This window comes from Cebus imitator, unplaced genomic scaffold (genome assembly GCF_001604975.1).
Source record: "Cebus imitator isolate Cc_AM_T3 unplaced genomic scaffold, Cebus_imitator-1.0 Scaffold63, whole genome shotgun sequence".
Taxonomy (NCBI): domain Eukaryota; kingdom Metazoa; phylum Chordata; class Mammalia; order Primates; family Cebidae; genus Cebus; species Cebus imitator.
The window spans coordinates 5,474,523-5,497,511 of NW_016107378.1; the positions used below are offsets into that span (position 1 = coordinate 5,474,523).

General features: G+C 56.9%; 1 protein-coding gene across 14 annotated transcripts in view; it reads right to left on the reverse strand.

Moving 5' to 3' along the window:
* Positions 1-1,395: 1,395 nt before the first annotated feature.
* The window catches only part of ADCY7 (adenylate cyclase 7), a 72,230-nt gene continuing 50,636 nt past the window's right edge, over positions 1,396-22,989 (reverse strand). For all 14 annotated transcript variants that reach the window (XM_037739128.1, XM_017530150.2, XM_037739133.1 and 11 more), the window contains 20 exons: positions 22,778-22,889; positions 18,821-18,948; positions 17,054-17,212; positions 16,722-16,854; positions 13,460-13,651; positions 13,055-13,089; positions 12,433-12,513; positions 12,175-12,247; positions 10,794-10,891; positions 9,226-9,310; positions 8,857-8,982; positions 8,045-8,143; positions 6,841-7,034; positions 5,875-5,968; positions 5,481-5,636; positions 4,663-4,809; positions 3,509-3,613; positions 3,170-3,284; positions 2,425-2,549; positions 1,396-2,207 (listed from right to left, as the gene is read on the reverse strand). In XM_037739128.1, the coding sequence (XP_037595056.1) occupies positions 2,061-2,207; positions 2,425-2,549; positions 3,170-3,284; positions 3,509-3,613; positions 4,663-4,809; positions 5,481-5,636; positions 5,875-5,968; positions 6,841-7,034; positions 8,045-8,143; positions 8,857-8,982; positions 9,226-9,310; positions 10,794-10,891; positions 12,175-12,247; positions 12,433-12,513; positions 13,055-13,089; positions 13,460-13,651; positions 16,722-16,854; positions 17,054-17,212; positions 18,821-18,948; positions 22,778-22,889 (2,404 nt within the window). In that variant the 3' untranslated portion in view covers positions 1,396-2,060. The remainder of the gene's footprint in view (positions 2,208-2,424; positions 2,550-3,169; positions 3,285-3,508; positions 3,614-4,662; positions 4,810-5,480; positions 5,637-5,874; positions 5,969-6,840; positions 7,035-8,044; positions 8,144-8,856; positions 8,983-9,225; positions 9,311-10,793; positions 10,892-12,174; positions 12,248-12,432; positions 12,514-13,054; positions 13,090-13,459; positions 13,652-16,721; positions 16,855-17,053; positions 17,213-18,820; positions 18,949-22,777; positions 22,890-22,989) is intronic.

Consider the following 22,989-nt stretch of genomic DNA (forward strand, 5'->3'; position numbering starts at 1 on the left):
GATCACGAGGTCAAGAGATCGAGACCATCCTGGTCAACAAGGTGAAACCCCATCTCTACTAAAAATACAAAAATTAGCTGGGCATGGTGGCGCGCGCCTGTAGCCCCAGCTACTTGGGAGGCTGAGGCAGGAGAATTGCTTGAACCCAGAAGGCGGAGGTTGTGGTGAGCCGAGATCGCGCCATTGCACTCCAGCCTGGGTAACAAAAGCGAAACTCCGTCTCAAAAAAAAAAAAAAAAAAAGGCAGCTTAAGTGAGGCTTACTGCCCTTGCCAGCACTGTTGCCGTGGAATTCCTTTATACAGCAAGTTTTTATATTCATACTGATTCCAGTTACATGCAACACATCAGAGCTACAACTAGTCCTCCCAGTAGCTTCATGCAAATTAGAACATGCCTGCCCTTCCTCGGGCCGATAAAGCCACCTATGACACAGCACAGGCTGGCAGGTTCGATTTTCATCCCCTCCACTGCCACCGCCCAACTTGGCTGTACTCTAATTTGCAACCAGGGGGCAACTCATCCCAGAACCCCAACAAGTCTAGTCAGTCTACCCAGTCTGCAACCCTGTATAATCTTGTAAAGGCTCCTGTATGCAAGACTTTCTGTATAACTTCAGGGAGTTCATGGTAACTTCTAGCTAAGAATCTCTGCTATGTAAGGAAATTGAGTGCATTAGAAATCCTAGAGATGCTCTGGATTGATGAGGCCACTGGTTAAGACGTCTGGTTATGAAGTTCGTTCAGAAAAAGGCAAAGACAGTTTGGTTGTTTCTCACCCTGAAACACTTAGGTTTACTTTTAGTTCTTGGGGAGTTTGAAGCCCAGTAAGACACATCCCAAAAACCTGGCTTTTTGCATTTGCCTTGACTCATGTCGTTTCAGAACAAGACAGCTCAGCATTTGTGAGGGGGCTGGCTTCCCAGATCCAGGAGCCTCTGCACGTACCCATGCTGAGTAGATCCTTCTAGTTTTGAAGCTCTCCAGAGTTAGCTCTGAAGACTAAAGGAAAGGAAAGACTCACCCACAGGTTGTCCAAGTTATTTCTAAACAGACTCCATTCCTTTCCAGTAAGAAAAGTAAGATACAGTTGAAGGACAGCAGGGGAGAAAGCAAAGATGAGTGAGTAGTTGAGGAAGAGCTGAAAGGCCGCCCCTTACTTTCTAGGCATCTCTCTCCAGAATGCTTGTCTCACGAGCTGCCTCATTCAAAGCCAAGGCTTGACTGCGCCCTCCCTTCTTGCTGTGACCACATTCCTCAGGATTCAAACCCTACAGCCGGCTGACCCCATAAGCTGATGCTGGACAGTAGTCCTGCTTCATGTCAGTGGTTAAAAATGCAGAGAATACACTGGAGGGAAGAGATTTTGTCTAGTGTCTAAAAAGTCATTCAGAGGATAAAACCCCCATTAATATATCCATTTTAAACAAACATGCCAGACAAGGCAAAAAGTAACAGTGTTAATTATGGTGTTTTTCTCTCTACTGTTTGAAACGCTTTACAGATGTAAAACGCCCCTTTCAGCTTCCTTTACCAGAATGCTTCTGAGCAACACTCTCACTGCCCAGCCCACCAGGGAGAGGGAGTCTCCAGTCCATGCTAGACAGCTCAGCTTACTCCTCCTTGGTGTCTAGAAAAACAGACCACCCCACTTGTGCATGCTCACAGGCCACCGACGTGTGGGTGTCTGTTTTCATCATGTGCTAAAGTCGCCTCTGTAGCACCTCAGGGAACAAAGATCTCAGCCCTGAACCAGTGAACATTCTTCTGGAAGAGGGAACTTGGGCTTAAGAGCTAACTAACCTGGAAGCTGTTAGACCAGGCACAGAGTTTCTGGTTGCCGCTGAGCGTTATGGCTCAGTGGCTGCTTCGAGCCAGAATCTGGTGCATGTGTCTGAGAAATCCTCCAGCACAGGTCCAAAGAAGCCAACATGCACAGCCATCTGCTGGGAGGTGACCACACCCTCTGAGTGCCTTTGGGATTGACATGGGGCGGAGTCTTCTGGCTTGCTTCAGGGAAGGAGATTGACTTCCCAGACTGCTCGGAATCTAGCAGGAGCCCTCAGTTCAGCCCCAGCCCCTGAAACTTGGCAGTGTCCGTACAGACAAAGTAAGTCCTCAGCTCGCCTTTGCCTTTGACGTTGATCAGGCCACGACATTCACATGAGTACCCGAGGCCCTGGAGGATGGTGCAGGTCTCCTCAGTAACCTGAAAAGGAAGAGAGATCTATGTCTTCAGAGGTGGTAAGAACGCCTGTCGTGGTAGGGACAGATAGACTGGCCAGGCATGCGGTTTGCCTTCCCTGGAGAATGTGATAGCTAGAACCATGGCTGCTGGGTGGGACAGGAGCTCTGAAGCCCAAGTCCCCTCACCTCTGGGGAAGATCTTTTCCCCTCAGTCACCTGCTTCCCCGATGGGTCTTTACCTGGATTTTCCCAAGTTCTCCAGTGCTCTCCATTCGGCTGGCCACGTTGACCGTGTTTCCCCAGATGTCATACTGAGGTTTTCGGGCCCCAATCACTCCAGCAATCACAGGCCCATGGTTTATGCCTGAAGATGATGTTTACAGTTGGCCAAGCATTCAGGCAAAGCCCCAGGCTTCTGCCCTCAGGGAAGGCCAGAAAATTCATCCCCCAGCACAGGACGCGGGACAAAACTAGAATTAAGGCTAGGTTGCTTCCCAGAGTCACCATGATGCAGTCGGGCCTTGGGTGTGAGGAGGGCATTCCCTGGCCAGCTTTTTCAGACTCAGAAGCCAGAAGTCTGGGTTTGATGTTAATACTCGTACCTGCTAATCTCCCTTTTAACAAAGGTCTGGCTTTGAGTGCAAGCCCACAGCTAGTTAGGTTTAGTAACTTTGCTGCTTTCTCTGTATTTTGCCTATTCACAGACAATAATACCTAACTACAGAAAACGAGAGAACCAAAACAGGTGGATCACTTGAGAACCAAGGTTCTCTGTATTCTGTAGTTACATATTACTAAAACTCAACGGTAACTATATGCTTATGCAAAATGTCAGAATAATTGACCAATTACTGAGCTTGTCAGATGGGAGGGATTTCTAAAACCTTTCATAATAGATGGTGAGGCGCAGCTGTGCCTCACAGACTGGGTGGGCTGGCCTGGAGGCAGGGGCTGCCTACCCCCTGCCCCCCCGCCTGGGCTCACCAACGCGGAGGCGGAAGGAATTGAAGGAGTGCCTGTTGATGCCGTCCAGCTTGCTCATCAAGGCGATGCTGAACTCCACCATGACGCCAATGTGGGCGTGCTGCCGCTCCAGCTCCTGCGGGATGGGGTGTGGGTCAGGTCCTTGCATCTCCAGAGCCCCGAACCTAGTGGGCACTGGCATGCCTCTCGTTGAGGATTCCCCACCACTAAAATCCTGGCTGAGCCCTGCAAGCACCTGTGCTCCTCCCTCAAGATGGGACAAGGACACACCCCTTTAAGGTGACAGGTCACCTTTAAGTGAGAATAATCGGCTGAATTTCCCCTCTTGGGCTTGAGTACCTGGTTCTCGTGCCCCGAGGTGATGCTGAGCCCTGCAGCTGCCATGTATGTGCTGCCGATGGTCTTGATTTTCTCCACGCCACTGAACTTGGGCTTCAGCAGGAGCTGCCAGTGAGAAGGAAGTGGTGAAGCAGCGAAGCAGCCACGCCACTCCACAGCCGCAGCCAGGCTGCCCACACTCCTCAGGAAGGGTGTGGGGTTCCCTCCACCCGCCGCCTCTCGCACACACGTCACACTGCCCTGCCTGCTGAGTGCATGACTAAGCACGGTGAGGGGCGTGGCCCCGGTGGCTCCTGCTCTTCCTGGCGTCTCCATCCCCACTCTCTCCCTCTTCCCTTCCATCCAGGTCTGCACAGAGCAGACACATCATTATCTACACAGGAATGTGGATTCTTTGTCTCCAGCAAGAGGGCAACCCAAACTGATTTCCTCTGAATTGGCTTGGTTGATAGCTTGGGCTTAGCTGGAAATGAAGCTCTTCTAAAGGGTCTGAGTCTAATCTTAGCAAGCTGCCCGTCACAGAGAAGGTGCCAGTAAAATATTTGCTGCATAAAACAATGAAAAAGAAATGTGTGCCCTTTATATACTGTGTAATGCATTTTCAGAATATATTACAGGGAAGCAGTGTTTTTTGTTTTTTTTGAGACAGAGTTGCACTTTGTTGCCCAGGATGGAGTGCAGTGGTATGATCGAGGCCACACATCGCCTGGGCATCCCCATGAAGCCAAGACCTGAGGAAGCCAAGCTCGGTGTGTACCCCACCTCCACACCTAAACCCTATGGACTGCGCCTGAACCTTCCATCTCTTTGGCCTGCCCCAACCCCTTCCCAGCACAACCTCTGCCTCCCAGGTTCAAGTAATTCTTCTGCCCCAGCCTCCCAATTAGCTGGGATTACAGGCACGTACCACCAAGCCTGACTAATTTTTTGTATTTTCAGTAGAGATGGGGTTTCACCATGTTGTGCAGGCTGGTCTCAAACTCCTGACCTCAAGTGATCCACCCACCTGACCTCCCAAAGTACTGGGATTACAGGTGTGAGCCACTGTGCCCGGCTCTGTATCACATTTTTTAAAGGGTTTAAGATGGCAGGTACTGCTGCCTTGCCCTCCTCAGCACGGGTAGGGCTGCCACATAGGGCTGGCAAAGTCGTACCTCGTCAAAGTCGGCAATGATCTCGTTGAGCAGGCGAAGGCACTCCAGCCCTTCCTTGTTGACGTCGCACTCCGTGTAGAACACTTTGAAGTCTGGCACAGAGGCAAACATGACACAGACGCAGTCATACGACTGATGGTACCAGTCCTGGATGGGAAGAAACCAGTCCTTACGCCACTTTACCTCTTGAGGGGAGGGGAAGAGTGGCAAGGCCTCAGGAGCAGATGACACTGAACTGCCCAGCCGGCTTTTTGGGGATGAACCTGCATGAGGTTCATCCAGCTGCTGTTACAGAGCAATTCAGAATCGGGTGGCCAGGGAGGGTCAGGCTCTGGTTGGTTTTTTGCTCACAGAAGCACCTTGGGTGTTTCCGTGTACACACAGGGTGAGAACCTCTGCAGTAGTGGAAGGTGACAGTGGGGAGTTCTGTGTTCTCACTGGGCCTCAGTCTCCTATATAGAAAACTTGCTACCCAGAACTGGTGGAGGTATAGACATTTTCATCAATACAGAATGTCCAGATCACAAACCCCTGAACACATTTCACCCTCACCACAATCCTGTGGGGAAGTGCCATCGGCCCATTTTACAGAGGTGAAGACCAAGGCCCGGGAAAGCAAGGTACCTTGTCCGCAACCACACTCGAGCCCAGGTTCCTGACCCCAGGCCTGTGCTCTCACAGCTGATGCCACACATCACCTGGGCATCCTGATGAGGCCAAGACCTGAGGATGCCAAGCTCGGCATGCACTCCAGCTCCACACTTAAACCCTACGGACTGCGCCTGGACCTTCCGCTTCTTTGCCCCTTCCCAGCACACCTCATTTAACTTGTCACCGATGAAGTGGGCGGCCACATGGGCTGGCAGGACGTTCTCCAGAAGAAGGCGATTCACGTTCTCCATGGTCTCAAACTCCTCGTGCTCCTTCTTGAACTTCTTCTTCCATAGGCAGTCCAGGCGGCAGTAATAGTCAATCTGCAAATGGTGGGTACATAAGTAGCCCGTCTGTAGGCGAGCAGGGCCGGGCTGGCATGTATCTCCTGCCAGGTCTGTCTGTTCCTGGCGTCCTTGCAACCTCTGGCCAGGGAACCAGCACTTTCCTGGCAGGACTCTGGTCTCTGCTGTTCCGCATAAGCCCACCCCACCCCATCTCCAGGTGGAGGTGAGGACAAGAGGCAGAGCTGGGGCAGGGGTGGAGGGGGAGCCTCCATACCTGTCTGGAGAGCGTGAGCAGGGTGATGTAGAACAGGACCAGGTAGAAATTGATCATGGTCTTCAGGTCCCTCCAGGAACAGCTAGGGGTGCCGCTGGATGTGAAGGGAGGCCTGAGTCACTCCCAGCACTCACCGCCCCAACCCACCAACGGAGTCATGCTCTCCAGATGCCACGTGCACCCAGGGTGAAAGGGGAAAACTGATTCTAATGGCGGTGGGTAGAAAACAAGACAACTTGAGGTTATAAAGGGAGGAGAGGCAAGGTGGGCCAGGAGGTGGGGGAGCCCTCACAGGGGTGACCTCTGATATCTCACCCCTGGATGACCAGAATCAGCCATAATGAGGGCCTGGAGGGAGCCCAGAGCTCCTGGTGAGCCAGGGTCGGTGGCAGGTGGGGTGGGGTGGACGGGTGGCTTAAGAATTCTGCAGGTGTAGGGGCAGACCCACAGGGGCAGATTCTGTTCTGGGTCCCCAGGCTTCTAGCTTTTTTGTTTTGGGGCTTGGGGGGCAGTTCCTCTCCTTAATCCACTTGGGACCCAGAGCGCCTAAAACCACACACTTGCCCGAGCTTCAGGTATCACCACCTGTCCAGGAAGAGATGGAAGCAACTGCTCCTTTCAGAAATTGAGACCCAGGATGTGGCCCTGAGAGGCACAGAGCTAGATAGAGCTGTAGCCCCCCTCCTTCCCCACAACTAGACTGGCCTGGAAACAGGATGACCCTGTGGCCTCTGTCAGACCAGGGACTTCCTAAAGAACCTGCCAGTGAGTCAAATTCCTCAGCTCTGAGCGCTGGAGACCTGGGACCTGGGCAAGCCTCGGTCCCTACTGTGAGATGAAAGCTAGGCTGTCTGCCAGCCCCACTCCAAAAGGTGCCCACTCCCCATGAACACAGAAGCCCCTTGGTGTGAGCAGACACCAGATGAACAGGCCACCATGGGGATGGGGACAGGGGTGGCTCCCCACCTGGTGGTGCCATTGGGCTCGGTGAGGTTGCCCAGGCCTTGGCTGGAGCCGTCCCACTGCCAGCACGGGGAGAGGTTGAAGAGCACCAGGTAGGCCACCAGGGCCACTGTCAGCATCACGACCTTTGGCTCCAGGCTCATCCGCAGGAAGACGGAGCAGGCGATGAAGCCCAGGATGCAGCTGCAGGTGTAGTACTGAGTGGGGGTGGAGGGGTCACTCAGGACAGGGCCATCCCACCACCTACACCTCAGGCCCAGCACGTACCCCCGAGCCCCACCCCCCCCAGTGCCTCAGCATCACACTCTCGCCTTGCTGCCTCCCTTCTCAGCAAAAAACAAGACCTAAGAGTTTCCAGTGTTGTGGTGTTTTCACCGTAGTTTTATATGAAGTGAGCTCATTTAAAGGGAAAAAAACCCACAATATGCAGGTGCCATGGATATGGCAGACCATGGTCAATATCAAGGCTAGAACATGCCGGCATCCAAGCTGCCTCCCTGAGTTTTTTGTGAGCTTGCCCTTTCAAAGCCCCTCTGCCCTGCTCAAGATGGTGCTGTGGCTCCCCAGCCCCCAGAGTAAAGACCACGCTCTTCACCCTGGCATTCCCGAATCCCCCAGTCGATCGAGCCTGCCCCTGGCTCCATCTCCCAGTTCTCCTCTACTCCCTCCCCAGGGCAACCCACTCCAAATCCCAACACACCTCAGCTTTTTCCCACACTGTCCCCTGTCCCCTGTCTCAGACCTTTCTTCCCTTTAGGGCCCAGCTCACTGCACCGCCACCCCCTGAAGTTGCAGAGGCTGCTATCTGTGAGGCCCTCCAGGCCCCACCACCTGCCTGGGCCTGCCCTGGTGCCACCACCTAATGAAGCCCCTCCCTGAGCTGCGCATACTCGTGGATAAAACAGCCACAGGCCTGCCACAGAGGAAATGCCCTGACCAGGAGCCCCCACAAGGCCAGCAGATGCTCTCCTCACTCCCTGCCTGCCCACAACGCCTAGACCAAGCCCGCCCAGGCCTGGACTGCTCCACACTCCCAACTCAGCCCATGGGACCCTGCTTTCCCAGCTCTGTAGGAGAGGCCAGACTCAGCCTCCATGTGCTGTGCTCTCAGGGACTCAGCACCCATACTTCGAGGTTCCCACCTACACCCCTGGCAGCAGCAGCCCCACTCCGAATGAGGCCACAAAGCCAGGCCTGTTGCACTCACCGGGAGGGGCTCGCACAGGGCCCTTGCCTTGCTGCTCATGGCCAACAGGCCTGTCTCGTTGCCGAAAGGCAGCTCTGGGACTGGGAAAGGCATCAGGGGCTGCAGAGGAGACAGGTCCCCATCAGAGCTAGTCCAGGGACGGCTGCCCAGCCCGAGCAAGGTGGCCCCCAGGCAATCGTGAGTATCGCAGCAGCCTGAGGTTTCACGATGGGGTCAGCTCTGAGCACAGCAGCCGTCAGGTTCAGAGTGCAGAGGGGCTGGGAGATGAGTGCACAGTCACCCCCAGAGAGGCAGCGGCCAGGGGATGGGACCAGCATTTTCAACCTTCTCCCCAGGTGACCCTCGGGAAGTGGTCACAGGAACACGTTCCAAAAACCCAGGCGCAAAGGTGAGGGAGAGGCCATGGCAGGGTCTGGGAGGGAGGTGGACAAGTGTCCCACAGGCTGCCTCCTGCAGCACTGAGCCTCTGAGCACCAGCAGAGGAGCAGGGCTCATCTCGAGAGGGGAAACTGAGTCTCACAAGGAGAGGCAGGGTCGCCTCATGGCCATGAAGAATGAATGGGGTGTCAGGATGTGGTGGCTCAAGGCATCGCATCTTCCTGGGCTGGCCACACAAGCTTTCTGAGCCCCCAAATTCCTCTTGAAAACCCAAAGGTGAGGAGCCCTGAGTCTGCAAAAGGGAACCCCACAGGGCCACCTGAGCTTGGGGGAGAGGTAAACCCAAGGCAGTTTTTAAGGCCACATTGTAGGTGTCCCAAATCTAGAGGTTCCCCCTCTACCCAGGAGGCCTGCCTCCCCATCCCAGGACCCACCAGGTTGACGATGGCCACAGTGAGCAGGCTGCCGATGGTCAGGACGGCCAGGGTCAGCCTCAGTAGGGGCTGCATCTCCACCCTCTTGGAGATAGTGCAGAGCATCCCCCGGGCTGGGCAGCACCTCTGTGGAGTAATGGGGTCGAGTCACCCAGAGCCAACAGCCTGGACAAGGAGGGCTGGCCACTGGCAGCCTGGGGAGGGGTACCCTCAGGAGAAGCCTCCAGGGCACTCAGGAAATTGTCCGCGAAGCAGGAGTAAGGGGCACCTAGCCTTGACCTCAGCCCAGCCAAGCTTACCAGGGAGGGCTCTCGGGCAGGCGTCCCAAGGCAGAGAGGGAGGGGCCAGGGGTCAGGACTCCCCACTTACCGAGAACTCAGCGGCAAAGCAGAGGCCTAGCACCAGCCCCAGCACACAGGCCACCAGCCCGAAGGACACACCCAGAGCCACCGTCCTAGAGAGGAAGGAAGAACCTAGGTTCTGCCTAGGGCCTTCTGCTCAGGAACCCTGCCCCTGCCAATCCTCCGGTTGACAGCCCCCTGTCCCTGCCACACTTGCTATTCTCCCCGCAGCAAAGGGGACCTGTGGAAACTGTGGCCCTGCTGCCACATGGGCAACACACAGAGCCTGGCCAGATCATGAAGACTGAGGTCAAGACCATGTCACTCTTTTTGGTCCAAGTATATAAAAAATGAGCAATATCTCTGCAGTCTTTAGACTCAGAAAAACTGTAAAAACGTGTTCCCTTTTTTAATATTATTTTCTTAGACAGGGTCTCGCTCTGTCGCCCGGGCTGGAGTGCAGTGGCACGATCTCGGCTCACTGCAACCTCCACCTCCTGGGTTCCAGTGATTCTCCTGCCTCAGCCTCCTAAGTAGCTGGGACTACAGGCGTGCACTATCATGCCCAATTTTTTTATTTTTTTTTATTTTTTATTTTTTATTTTTTTTGAGACGGAGTTTCGCTGTTGTTGCCCAGACTGGAGTGCAATGGCACGATCTCGGCTCACTGCAACCTCCGCCTCCTGGGTTCAAGCAATTCTCCTGCCTCAGCCTTCCCAGTAGCTGGGATTACAGGCATGCACCATCATGCCCAGCTAATTTTTTGTATTTTTAGTAGAGACGGGGTTTCACCATGTTGACCAGGATGGTCTCGATCTCTTGACCTCGTGATCCACCCGCCTCGGCCTCCCAAAGTGCTGGGATTATAGGCGTGAGCCACCGCGCCCGGCAATTTTTTTATTTTTAGTAGAGATAGGGTTTCACCATGTTGGCCAGGCTGGTCTCAAACCCCTGACCTCAAGTGATTTGCCCCTCGGTCTCCCAAAGTGCTGGGATTACAGGCGTGGGCTACCGCACCCCACCTCCCTCTTATGTCTTCATTAAGCATATCCAAAACCACAATCCTGGTCTATGCTTTGGCCTAACTGCTCTTCTAGAAACCAAGTAGCTGACCTCAGATCCCTTCCCTCTGACTTCACTCTCATCCCTATACCCCACCCAGCAGGGATCTAGAGCCAGAAGTATGAATCCCAGTGACTTCTGGATAAATCATTAGCCCTCTGCATCTCCATGTCCCTGCATATAAGAAAGGATAGTGCCTAAAGTTTTCAGAGTCTGTTCTCCTAGCGCTCCAAACACCTAAGGCAAGGGCTGACAAGCAAAATGCCTGCAGGCCACACATAAGACAGGTGACTGAGAAGAGAGACATTAGGGAGTAGGGAGGCCTGTGGCAGAAAACACATTCTATTAAAAAGTAGTGTTGGTAACTCAAGGTGTGCAGCCACAAACGCTGGTCCAGTTTCTCAGACTCCAGCAGCCGACCCCTTCCAGCCCAAATCACGAAGCTCCTTGCAGGTGCTCTGATGGGTCTTGCCACAGTCACCTTCCAGCCTGAATCCCAGCAGGCTGGACCCCCATACCCCCAATCCAACTGACCTGGGCATGAGCAGGACATGGACAAGCAGAATGCAGATGAAGATCAGGCTTGCGCAGGCGAAGTGGTGGCGGGCCCGGGGGATGGGCGCTAGGCGGTACTGGGGGCAACAGGGTCTGTGAGGGGTGGCCACCTGCGGGGCCACTTGCCCACCTGGCTCCAGTGAACCAGGTTTAAAAAAACACCTCCTCACTGGGACAGTGGCTCACACTTGTAATCCCAGCACTTTGGGAGGCCGAGACAGGAGGATCACTTGAGCCCAGAAGTTTGAGACCAGCCTGGGCAAAACAGTGAGACCCCATCTCTAGTTTAAAAATGAATTAATTAATTTAAACCCTCCCACCATGTTGGAGTTCCAGTTTTGTTTCCAATCGCTGTTCTTCCTATTTGAAGATAATGTCTTCCCCTCCCCTACGCCACCCGAGTCACTCTTTCCAAGGTCCCTGCAGAGCTCACGGCCCCAAGTACATGGACAGGAGCCAAGTCTGAGCTCTGGGGCTGTCTTCGCCCCAAACCAGGGAGCTGGCAGGTGGGGAGACTCCCATGCCACAGCCCCCACCACACAGGTGCCATCGTGGGATCACAGCCCAGGGAGGGTTTCTGCTGCAAGGAAGGAAAGCATGCTCGGCCACACAGCCTGCAGCGTCACTCAGCCGGCAAGGCCCGCCAGGCACGTTTCCTGGTGACCTCACCGAGGAAGCCCCCAACTCAGGGAGCCCCCAAAGAGGGAATCCCCCCAATCCTGGACTCTGGGCGCCATTTCCTTGGGCTGAGGGAGAGGGGCTCCCCACCCGCCGTGGAGCAATGAGGGGGTCCGTCCTCTCTGACGGGCCACACCTGCAGCTGGGACAGGCTCTGGAGCCCCTGAGAGCCAGTTTCCTGTCTGTGAAGTGGTAGAGCAGCACCCCTGGGTCGGCGGTGTGAGGGTTAAATCATATAATGTGGGTGCCGAGGACGCTGCCAGAACCCAGAAGGCACTCAGTAAAGAAATGGTCATTTTCAGTACAAAAGGCCCGTAGCAGCAAGACAGGGCACTGACAACTGAGTTTTGGGGTCTTGTCTCATTGCAAGGCCAGTGCCGTCAGCCTGAGGCATCCATGCCAGGATCTGCTAAGGCTCTGGCACTGGATGGAGCAAAAGTGTTGCAGACCTACGGGGGCAAATCTCTGGTGGGGCATTCGGGTCATGGAATGAGGCCGGCAGGAAACTGAGCCAGGCTGGCGCTGTGCTGGCCCCACCCCCACCCAGGAGCAGCTGTGGATTCTCCATGCCCCTCCCCACGCCAGTCTTGGGAGTGCAGGCTGCCCTGTGACCTGCGTCCCCCACCCCACCCCAGACCTGGAGATCCCGCCCCTCTGGGGGAAGGCGGCTGGGGGCCCTCACCTCGCGCTCAAAGCCCTTCTCCAGGAAGATGGACCCAAAGGTGTAGAAGTCGTCAGACTTGGAGCAGCAGGGCCTGTGGGTGGGGCCCTCGGCAGTGAGATGGGGCTGGGAGGGGGTCCAGTCCCTCAGGAGGCAGCAGCAGACGGGGGAAGGAACAGGGCTGGGCCATTGGGCATGGGCATGAGGTGGGCCTGCCCATATGTGGGACCCCTGTTGAAGGGGGAGAGGTGAGGGTTGGGCAGAGGTCTCAGGCCTCACCTCGTGGAGCTGAGCCCCTCGATGGCTGACAGCATCTCGTCATATGAGTCATCCTCCAACCGCCCCCTGGGGGTCATGCTCCTGGAATCAGATACCCCCAGCTACATCAGCGCAGAGACCACCTCCGACTCTCCCAGAGGAGGGTGTGGACGTGGACACTGGTGGAGCCCCAGAACCTCATGTGGGATGGTGAAGGAATGGGTGGGACCCACTGAGGCCCAGAGCGTGCAAGTGAGGACCCAGCATCGCCCAGCATGGCCCAGCTGGCCAGCGGCCCAGCCACAAGCAGAGGGCAGACCCAAGCCCCAGTCCAAGGCATCTCTGGCTACACCCCCAGGGTTGGCATGGGTACCAGAACACCCACCGGCATCTCCTTTCCTCCCACTGACTCCACTGACCCCACCAGGGCAGCACACAACAGGCGCTCCATCATGGCCATGTGGAAGAGCCAGGGACCAGAAAGCTCTGGTTCCTAGAAACACTTTGACCCGAGCCCTGGCCAACTTCACAGAGGTCCTGGGCTGGGCCTCGCAGAGCTCCCCACTGAACAGAGGCTGGTCAGGGCAGCCAGCCTGGAGGAGGTGGCTGCAGCAGGACTTGGCCAGGAGGGCAGGGCACGCACCTGTCAGGGGTCCGGCGGTGGCGATGGGGAATGCTCTGAAAGGGAAGGTAGAAGACACAGTCATTCCCCAGAACGCCGGGCTCTAAAGCCCACCGCTGGGCCGGGTGCAGCCCTTCTGATCCTTGATATGCAGGACAAGGTGTCAGGGGTCATCCAAGCCACAGACATCCTGACTACAGCTGAGCATGGTCCAGGCACCAAGGAGGACAGGGACGTTCCTGGCCACCTGGTGTATTCTCCAAATGCCTTTGTTTCCCCTCCAGCCCCAGGAGGTGAGGCAGAGGCTGTGGCCATTTTACAGATGGGGACAGTGAGGCCAACAGGGTGAGAGATCTTCAGCACCCACTCTCCTGCCCCCAGCTTGAGGCCCCAATCCCTGGCTCTCTGGTTGGAAGGGGGACATACCTTGGGCCTCTGCCCATTAGGGATGGGAGTCTCGCCACTGCTCACACTCTCACGATGGTTGAGGTGCGCAAAGGGCCGAGCTGCCCCCCAGGACTCGAGGTAACGGGTCATGCGCACTGACGCCCGCATCTTCAGGGCTGCGTCCCCCTTGGACCTGGGGGGGTGTTGCCTCGGCGGGGGTGGCTGCTGGCTCTGTGGGCAGACACAGACATGGGCCTGTGCCACCCTCTCTCCAGGAAGGGGCCGCCACCCCCAACTGACTCTCCCTGAAATGTGACACCACCCTCAGCACTGGCTGATCCCGTGAAAAAACAAACGTCAAAGAAGTTGCTCAACCTGCAGTGCCCTTGGAGAATGGGCTTTGGGGACTGGACAGCCAAAGCCCGGTGCACTCTGAGGCCAGGCCATATGGGATCCCAACTCAGTGCTCTGGCCCTGCCCCAGGCTGAGAAGAGGCTAGCGGGTACTCACCACCGTACCCAGCCCCACCCCCTGCTCTGCCTCCCCAGGGGGAGATGCAGGGCTCAGGTCCCAAGCCCGAGGCCCCACGGCCCTTGAGGCTCCTTGGAACGAGAGTGTCCCTGGGGCCTGAGCACCCGTCAGCCCCTCCCAGGAGGCACCTGGGAAAGCCACAGGCATCCTACCCTGCCCTCCCACATGTGGCCGGCATGCGCACGCTCCTTCCTGTGGGAGGCACCCAGGAGGAAGAGGGGTGCTGACTACCTCGAGAAGTGGCCAAGCCAGAGCAAGCCAGGCAGTGATCCAGGGAGTTCCACTTTTGTGGCTCCCAACCACAGATGGCACAGGGCCATGACCTGCCATGTGCCTGCGAGACCCAGGCTCACGCCAGACCTCAGTGGCTCAGCCAGGCCGTGAATGCATGGCCAGCCCTGCCTTGCCACCACCCTCCCCTGCAAGAGCACACACCTGAGGCCTTCCCCAGTTGGAGTGGCCAGGCAAAACTGGGAAAGGGGCAGGGAAGAGAAAGGCCTGCCAGGCTGCCAGAGATGAGCTAAAGCTGGCTCCAGCAAAAGCAAACACGCCGTGGATGAGCCTCCGCAGCTACAAACACTCGCTACGCCAGAGCACAACCTTCCTGGAAACCTCGCCACCTTTTGGGACAGAAATATTTTTAAGCCCTTAGCCACATCTATCTCCCTAGCCACGAGAGCCATGTGGAATTCGGCCCTGGTGAGTGTCCCAGAGTAGGAAGGGCGTGCTGGCCCTGCAGTGGGCAACCTGGTGGGCACAGGTGCATTTCTACGTCCCCTCCTCCACCATGGCAACTCTGCCACTTCTCTTATAGCAGGGAAACCAGACACTCCAACTCCCTGAGAAACAAATAAAAAGCAGAAATAAGTAAAAAATCAGATTCCTCAGTTCTGAGCAAACATCTGCCTGCTCAGAATGGGCATGGCATCAGTATGAGCCCCACAGGGCACCTGCAACCACCATCCAGTCCACGGGAGCCCGTCCTGCCCCAGCCAGGCCACGCAGCAACAGCGCGAGACAGAGCCCACGGAAGCCAGTGCAGAAAATTCACCTCCACGTCAAAAACAGGAGCTACAGACGAGCACCCTGCACACAGGAGGAGTGTCCCCAAGGTAGGAGAAATGCAGGGTGCACGACCATAGGGCTTGCTACCACCGCCTTAGCAAGAAGGGTGGGGGGACTCACAATTCACTCTGTGCATGAAAATCCCTGTGGGAACACAAGAAGCTCGCTGCACACACCCCCTCTGAGGAGATGGGCCGGCTGGGGACAAGGAGTCTTTCCACAACCTGCCCTTCACACCTTTTGAACTTTCAACCACCTGAATGAATAAAGTTAAGCAAAAAAAAAAAGAGGAAGGGAACCAAATTTTGTGGGGGGCTGGAAGAGGAAGGCCTATACTTCCAAGCTCCCAAAGGCCTTTTTAGAAAAGAAAAAAAAAAAAAAAAGGGTGGGGTAGGGTGGGGCGGGGAAAGGGTGGAGCTGCCAGATAAATCCAACTGCCCAGCTGAGTAGTGCGTGGACACTCATGCAAGAAACAGGATTCACATTTATCTGAAATTCAAGTCTGCCCAGACGGCCGGCAGCTTCCCCTGCTCAACCTGGCAGCCTGCGGGGGTGGCTTTCAGAGCCTCCTGGGTGAGGGGCTCGGCTTCATTCATGCAAGGGCTGTCTGAGCATCAGCTTCGAGCCGGGCACCCGTCTCAGCACGGGGTCAGGGTTGTGGCCTGAAGAGGAGGGGCCACCGCATGGCGCTGAGGCTGATAACAGGCAAGGAAAACAGGTAAACAAACAAGGGCATTAGGGACGGAGGGAGGAGCATTCTGGGTGCAGGACCTGCAGGCAGCCACCAGCCTGGCAGGAGGGGACCGGGTGGGGTGACGGGACAGGAGAGCAGGGGAAGGGCCTGGAGGGGTGGGGACAGGGCCCTGTTCTAAGTGGGTGCTGGAGCAGGACACAGGTACCGGGAAGGGTCTTCCCAGACGCTGGCTCAGCATGGATGGCATGGCACCAGAGGCCTGGAGGGCAGAGTGAGGCCAGCAGATGCGTAGGGAGGCTCACAGGCCAGCCCTTGGCCCCCCACCCCGGGTTCTAGCACTCGGGCCAGCCCCAAGGCACAGCCAGGACCAGAGTGAGAGGCCACTCGCTAACGGCTGGGCCAACATTCTTGAGCAAGCCTCGAGGATGATTCACAGAGCAGTGGCCAGACACGCCGGCCTCCCTCGAGCAGGCCAGGGGCGGGAGCAGACGTGCCGGGGCGGGCCCCACGTGCACAGAGGCAGTGGAACTGCCTCTCCCAGCGTGGGGTCCTGGAGCCACCAGGGGGACTGTGGTCGGAGCCCAGGACACACAGCAGCTCCTGCACAGTGGCCCCTGGGCCATTCCTGGCTTTCCTGAGTCTCATCCAAAGTATGTTTCAAAAGTGTGTCTCTTGGAAATGTGGGAGATTAGTAACCACCTCATGAAATAAACCAAGAGTGACGATAACTCATAGAATGCGGTGACTTGCCAGGTGCCACAGGGGCCTCACTCAGATCAGCTCCTTCTGGTGGGGCAGGCCTTGTTTTCCATCACATGGGAAAGAACGGAGGCCTGAGGAGAGGCTACTCAGCGCCTAGAAGGTGCCCAGGAATAGGGAGCTACTCCTGCCAGGGCAGTCCGTTCCCCACCTCTCCCTCCACAGGGGTCTCCCCCAAGGTATGGGCTGTGCTCCCGAGGGCCCCTCCAGTCCCTCTGGGTCCCCCCAGCTGCGGCCTCTGAGCCCTCGTACCCGGGGGTCGATGACCAGGTAGGTGCGGATGTTCATCTCCTTGAGGTAGGGGTCCCGCTGCTGCCCGTGCCCATCCTCCACCTCGTACGCCTTGTCCAGGTGCTTCAGCGTCGCCTCCGTGATGTGCACCCGGCTGCAGAAGACCCAAGTCAGGCAGAGCCGTGGGGCCCAGAGAAGGCTGGCACCCACCCAGGGGTGCACAGCAGCCAGGTCTGGGTCCCAGGCTGGCTTTTCTGCATTCAGCCCTCCCCCAACATCTGACCCCACCCAGACCCCTCAGTTCCCAACCAGCCCCAGGCCTCTGGCCCTGCCGCTGCCCAGCCCAGCCTCACCCGGGGACTCCAGCTGCCTCCATCCGGTTGGCCAGGGACACGTCATGGGACCACACGTCATACTGCCACTTGCGCAGCCCGATGACCCCGCACAGCACGTTCCCAGAGTGTATGCCCACACGCATGTTGATGTCCACGCCTGTGGCCTCCCGCACCTGCCTGGAGCAGAGTGGCCCTGTCACCCCCGCCCTGCCTAAGCCCTGGGACAGGCTGAAGATCTGAGGTGTGGGGTGGATACAGGACAGGGCTTGGGAACAGGGCAGGCTCAGTCCACAGACAGAATGTTCTCAGCCTAATGGGGCTGTCTCTTCAGAAGGATCTGAGCACCCCGTCCTCAGGAGCATACAAGTGGGTGTGGCCACACCTGAGCTCAAGGGCTAGGTAGGAAGGAGGAGGAATTCCAACTAGTCCTATAGCTCATGATGATGGGCCTAAAACACATGCAGCAGCACTGGCTGGGTTTTAAAAGTTTACTGGGGCCAGGCACAGTGGCTAACACCTGTAATCCTAGAACTTTGAGAGGCCGAGGTGGATGGATCACTTGAGGGCAGAAGTTCGAGACCAGCCTGGCCAATATGGTGAAGCCCTGTCCCTACTAAAAATACAGAATTAGCCAGGCATGGTGGCACATGCCTGTAATCCCAGCTACTCAGGAGGCTGAGACAGGAGAATCAATTGAACCCAGGGGGTGGAGGTTACAGTGAACCAAGATGCACCATTGCACTCCAGCCTGGGCAACAGAGCAAGACTCTGTCTCAAATAAATAAATAAATAAATAAATAAATACATTTATTGGAGTGCCTTTTATGCCCCCCAATCCCTGGGAAGCAGGGTCCTGGGAGTCATTGGCACCATTGAGTACGGGAGCAGAGCCCCATGGGAGAGTTTCCCTGGGGCACAGAAGACCCCCAAGACAGGAACAAAGCCTGAGTCCCCATAACAAGTGGCACCACGTGTCCACCAGCAAGGCTGGGCACTGACCAAGCCTCCCAGGGTCACAGCCAGAGGCGCACGGGGGCCCGTGTAACCTGCCTGTTACAGGGCGGACGCCGGCCTGTGGTCACACAGGCAGTGGAGCAGGGCCAGGCCCTTCCAGCTCTGCCCAGGCTTCTTCCTGGCAATACCAGCCACCTGTGGCAGGACGTCAGGAGGAAGGACAGGGACTTACGCCGGGGACGGGCAGCCCCGCCAGGCCCTGCTCTGCCCCACAGTGGTCTCCCTGGCTGGGCCTGCCTGGCCCTCTCCCCATACAGCCCTCTCAGCAAGCTCTTCCCACAGACCCCAGCTGCTCAGAGCCACAGGGGACCTCAAGGGGAGCTGGGTGCCATCAGGAAGGAGCCTCCAGAGCTGGGGGTCTCCCCGTACCCTCAGGACCAGGCCTGACTCCAGGATCTTCACAGGGGGAGCAGGAAGCAGATGGAGCCTTGCAGTCGGCCCCTGGGTCCGAAAGGTCCCCCAGCTGCCTGCCCTGAAGCCTCCTGCTGTTGCTAAGACCCCATCCCTGAGAGGAGCAGAGCCCACTGCCCCGACCTCATGTCACCCAGCTCTGAGCTCCGGAGACGCTTTCTGGGACTCAGAGTCACAGGCAACCCCCAGAGGGAGGGAAGCAAACAGAAGAGGTCTGAATCCTCCAGCAGGCTGGGTGGTCCAGGCAAGCTGCTTTCAACCCCCGAGCCTCAGTTTCACTATCTGTGAAATGGGAATGACCCAACTCCTATGGGTCTGCCATGGGGCAGGACCCAGCGCCTGGGCCCACCCAGGACCTACTTGATGGCCTCGCACATGTCCAGCCCCATCTTCACGCAGTTCCGGGCGTGGGTGGGCAGCGACACGGGCAGGCCCGACACACAGTAGTAGCAGTCGCCGAGGATCTTGATCCGCATGCACTCATTGGCCTGCAGGGTGAGGGAGGGACCTGGTCACTGGAAGGTCTGGGGCTGGGACCTCTCACGACAGCCACCTCCCCTACCCTCCAGGGTGTGCCTGGCTGTCTCTTGGCTGGGGGCTGCCTCCCGGGGTCCAGCCGCCAGGAGCCACTTCTGGGCCTGGCAAAAGGCTTAGTGACATTGGGGACTCCCCGGGAGGAGCCCCCAAGCAGGCACCAGGGGTGAACACCAATGTTCCTAAGGGCCTCGGGGAGGGCTCTGCCTTGGTTTCATTTGCCCAGATAATGTTTGAGTGCCTACTGAGTACCTAGCCCTGGGCCAAGCAAGGAGACAGAGCAGCGAACAAAACAGATGCAAATCCCCGCAGCCACAGAGCTCACACACAGGCAGGAGGGATGGGCGCTAAACTAGAAAAACAAAAACAAAACAGTGTGCCCAGCGGTGATGGGTGCTCAGAAGAAAACCAAGGCACAGGAGGGAGGCGACGTGCCCAGGAGGCCAGCGAGGACCTCTCAGAGGAAGAATCAGAATTATTAGAGCTAAGACCCCGAGGAACTGAGAGAGCCAGCCGCGTCAGTCTCTGCAGGAAGAGTGCTCAGCCACCCACAGGACCCTTGGGGCCACACAGCTGGGAAGAGGCTGCAGAGGAGTGGAAGACAAGGACTGAGGTCGCAGGTGCACACGCCAAGGGGTCAGCATGTGTCAAGGTCACCCAAGCAGTGGCTGTGCTGCCAGAGCTTAGCAGGGAGGAAAGATATCGATGCAGGGGAAAGATAGGGATGGGGAGGGAGGAGACGGAGAGGGGCGAGGCCAGAGACTCATAGGAAAAGGCCCAGGGATGGAAGGGGGCCCCCGTGGGCCCTCTGAGGTTCATCTGAGGCAGTGCTGTGTCACCAAATCCTCCTTAAGCCCTCAGCAGGGGTGGCCACACGCACTGAGGCCCCATGGGCGGGGCTTTAGGGGAGCTGAAGAAGGAGCGACGTACGGGACATCTGCCTCTGTTCTCCCGTCCCCACCCTTTACCCTGCTCAGCCGACCCCCATGGACTGGACACCCCAGCAGGTGGCCTTGTGCTCCGGTGTCTGGTGGGGAGGGAGCTAAGAGGGCTCTGTCCTACAGGGTCATAAGGGCTAGCCCTGCTCCTAGAACACCATCTGTCTCCAGGTCTCCAGCCCATCCTGTCCTTGTCCCCCCTCTGTGCCCATCAGCCATCATGGACCCAGGCCCCAGACACAGCAGCAGCCCTGCCTCCAGGTCTCCTGCACCCGCCCAGTCTGGGAACTGTCCCTGTTCTGCACCCTCCTCCAATTACTCAGTTTGAGAGTGTGCCAGATGTTTCCTGCTGGGTCCCATCTGGCACATGCTGAGTGAGTGACTGCAGGGACATGAGGACAGTGGCTTTCCTAGAAAGCAGGCAACCTTGGCAGACCTGGATGCCAGGCGCTGACTCAGGACCCTGGCTGACCTGATCTCCTCTCAAACCAGGCACAAGACTGCCCGTGGACCCAGCCCGGCTCTCAGAGATGTAGGGGAGTCACGTTCCCCAGACTGCAAGCCGGCTGACGGTTCCCTGGGTCTCTGACACTTGGAGTTGGGGAGCTGGGTCCTGTGCTGAGGTGCCACATGTATGCCTCTGAGACAGGAGGCCTTGGCTCTCGGAAAGAGCTTACACTTCTGGAATCTGATTGTTGATAGGAGAAAAGGCTGCGATCAGCCCTGCCTGACTCTGCTCAGAGATTAGACGCTCGGACCAGGAAGCCTGCACCTGCCGTGGCCTCCCTTTCCCCATCTGTGCAATAGGGCCATGCCTCCCAGCCCTGCTGGGGAGGGAAAACTGTGTCCAAGAGACCAGGGACCCTCTGTGTGGGCTTTATGGTAAGGAAAGGGCCAGCTGTGGCCCGAGCCCAGGCCCCCTCCCATGAGACCTAGCCTCTGGGTCTCTCAGCTGCTGGTTGAGAAGCTATGCAGATCCTGAAGGAAGGTTCCAGGCTAGACTTCTGAGTCACTCAGTCCACAATGCCCAGGATGGGACAGTTTTCCAGAGAGTCCCTGACCAGTGCGATCCTATAGCAGCTTGGTTACCCCTGTGGCAGGGAGCTCCCCTCCAGTCCCTCCTAGGATTGAGCAGCTCTGATTATGAAAAATTCTTCCCAGCATGAAGCCATAACTTGCCTCCCATCAAGTTCTAGAACATTGATTTTCTGCACAGAGTCATCGGTGAGGGGGGAGCTCTTAATAATTCTGATGGGGCCAGGTGTGATGGTGCATGCCTGTAATCCTAGCACTTTGGGAGGCTCAGGTGGGTGGATCACTTGAGCCTAGGAATTCAAGACCAGCCTGGACAACATAGCAAAACCCCATCCCCACAAAACACAAAAAATTAGCCAGGGGTTGTGGTGCACACCTGTAGTCTCCGCTACTTGGGAGGCTGAGGTGGGAGGACGACCTGAGCCCGGGGAGGTCAAGGCTGCAGTGACCGGTGATTCTGCCACTGCACTTCACTCTAGGTGACAGAGCAAGACTTTGTCTCAAAAACAAAACAAAATAAAACTCTGATGGGTGTGGACACGGGTGTTGGTGTTGTATTTAAGCTTTCCATGTAATTCACAGGTACAGCCAGGATAGGGAGCTGCCGCCTTAAACCTCACACTTTAGACTCTCTATTTAATGGCTACTGCTTCCAGGAAGTCTCCCCTGACCATCTGAGGCTGGGCTAGGTGCTCCCCAGGGTCCCTGGCCCCTGCACTTCTCTTTGGACCATATACCATGTAGGCCAAGGCCCCACCCAGGGTCAGGGCCTGGCACTCAGGCTCTCTCAGGACCATTTGGTCCGTCAGTGGAGACATTCCTTGCCTGACTCCCGTTCCTGCCTGGCACCTCCCGAGCTCCTCAGCATCCCGGTCCTTGCCTCAGCCCTCACATCCTTGCATGTCTGACCTTATGCCCTTGCCCCCTCACACCCTGTTCCATGCACACTGAGCCACATTCATCCCATGGATACACAGGGCTTTCTCTCCACTCCAGGCTTTTATCTATGCTGTTCCCCCTGCCAAAAATACTGTTCCCTTTCCTCCTCAGAGATTTTTTTCAAGTGTCTCAAACTTTAAGGTGGGCCAGGAGCAGTGGATCACACTGGAATCCCAGCACTTGGGAGGCCGAGGGGGAAGGATCACTTGAGGTCAGGAGTTTGAGACAAGCCTAGCCAACATGGCAAAACTCCATCACTACAAAAAATACGAAAAGTTGGCCAGGCTTGGTGACATGTGCCTGTAATCGCAGCTCTGCAGGAGGCTGAGGCACGAGACTCGCTTGAGCCTGGGAGGTCAAGGCTGCAGTGAGCAGTGATGACACCCGTGCACTCCAGCCTTGGTGACAGAGCAAGACTCTGTCTCACAAAAACAAACAAAAATAAAAGTTTAATGTGCACATGGTTCACCTCAGAGCTTGTCAAAAGCTGCTTTTGGGTGAGGCGGGGCATTCCACAGTCTTCCTGAGCTACCAGGTGAACACAAGCTTCTGGGCTTACCAGTGAGGATGGAGCCATCTCCTCCTCCTGAGCCCACATCTGAGCTCCGGAGCCCCAGTATATTGCCCAGTGTGCCCTGGCAGTCTCCCCACTAGCCTCACACTCTGGGGGCACAGGATCCTGGCTGCTGTGGTCACCACTCACCTCCACCTTTACCATGGGGTGCTCATATGTGTTTGCTGGCTGGATGCTAAAATTCAGCCATGGCCTCCCCAACTCAATCCCAGCAGGGCACTGAACACAGGACACCCCTGGGGATGAGACGGGCAGTGGAGGGGCGTGGCTTTGCCCAGCACAGGCCGGCAGGCTCACCTTGGCGATCTGGTCGAACTTGCCAAAGAGCTCGTTCAGCACCACCACCAGTTCCTTGGGGGAGCAGTCGCTGGCCAGCCGCGTGAAGCCCACGATGTCCGCATAGAGGATGCTGGGGAAAGAGCGGGGTGGGAGAGGATGTCAAAGCCAGGCCCCTGGATGGGGCAGCAGAAGCACGGGGGACTGTCTGGAGCCCCAGGAGCCTGCCAGGC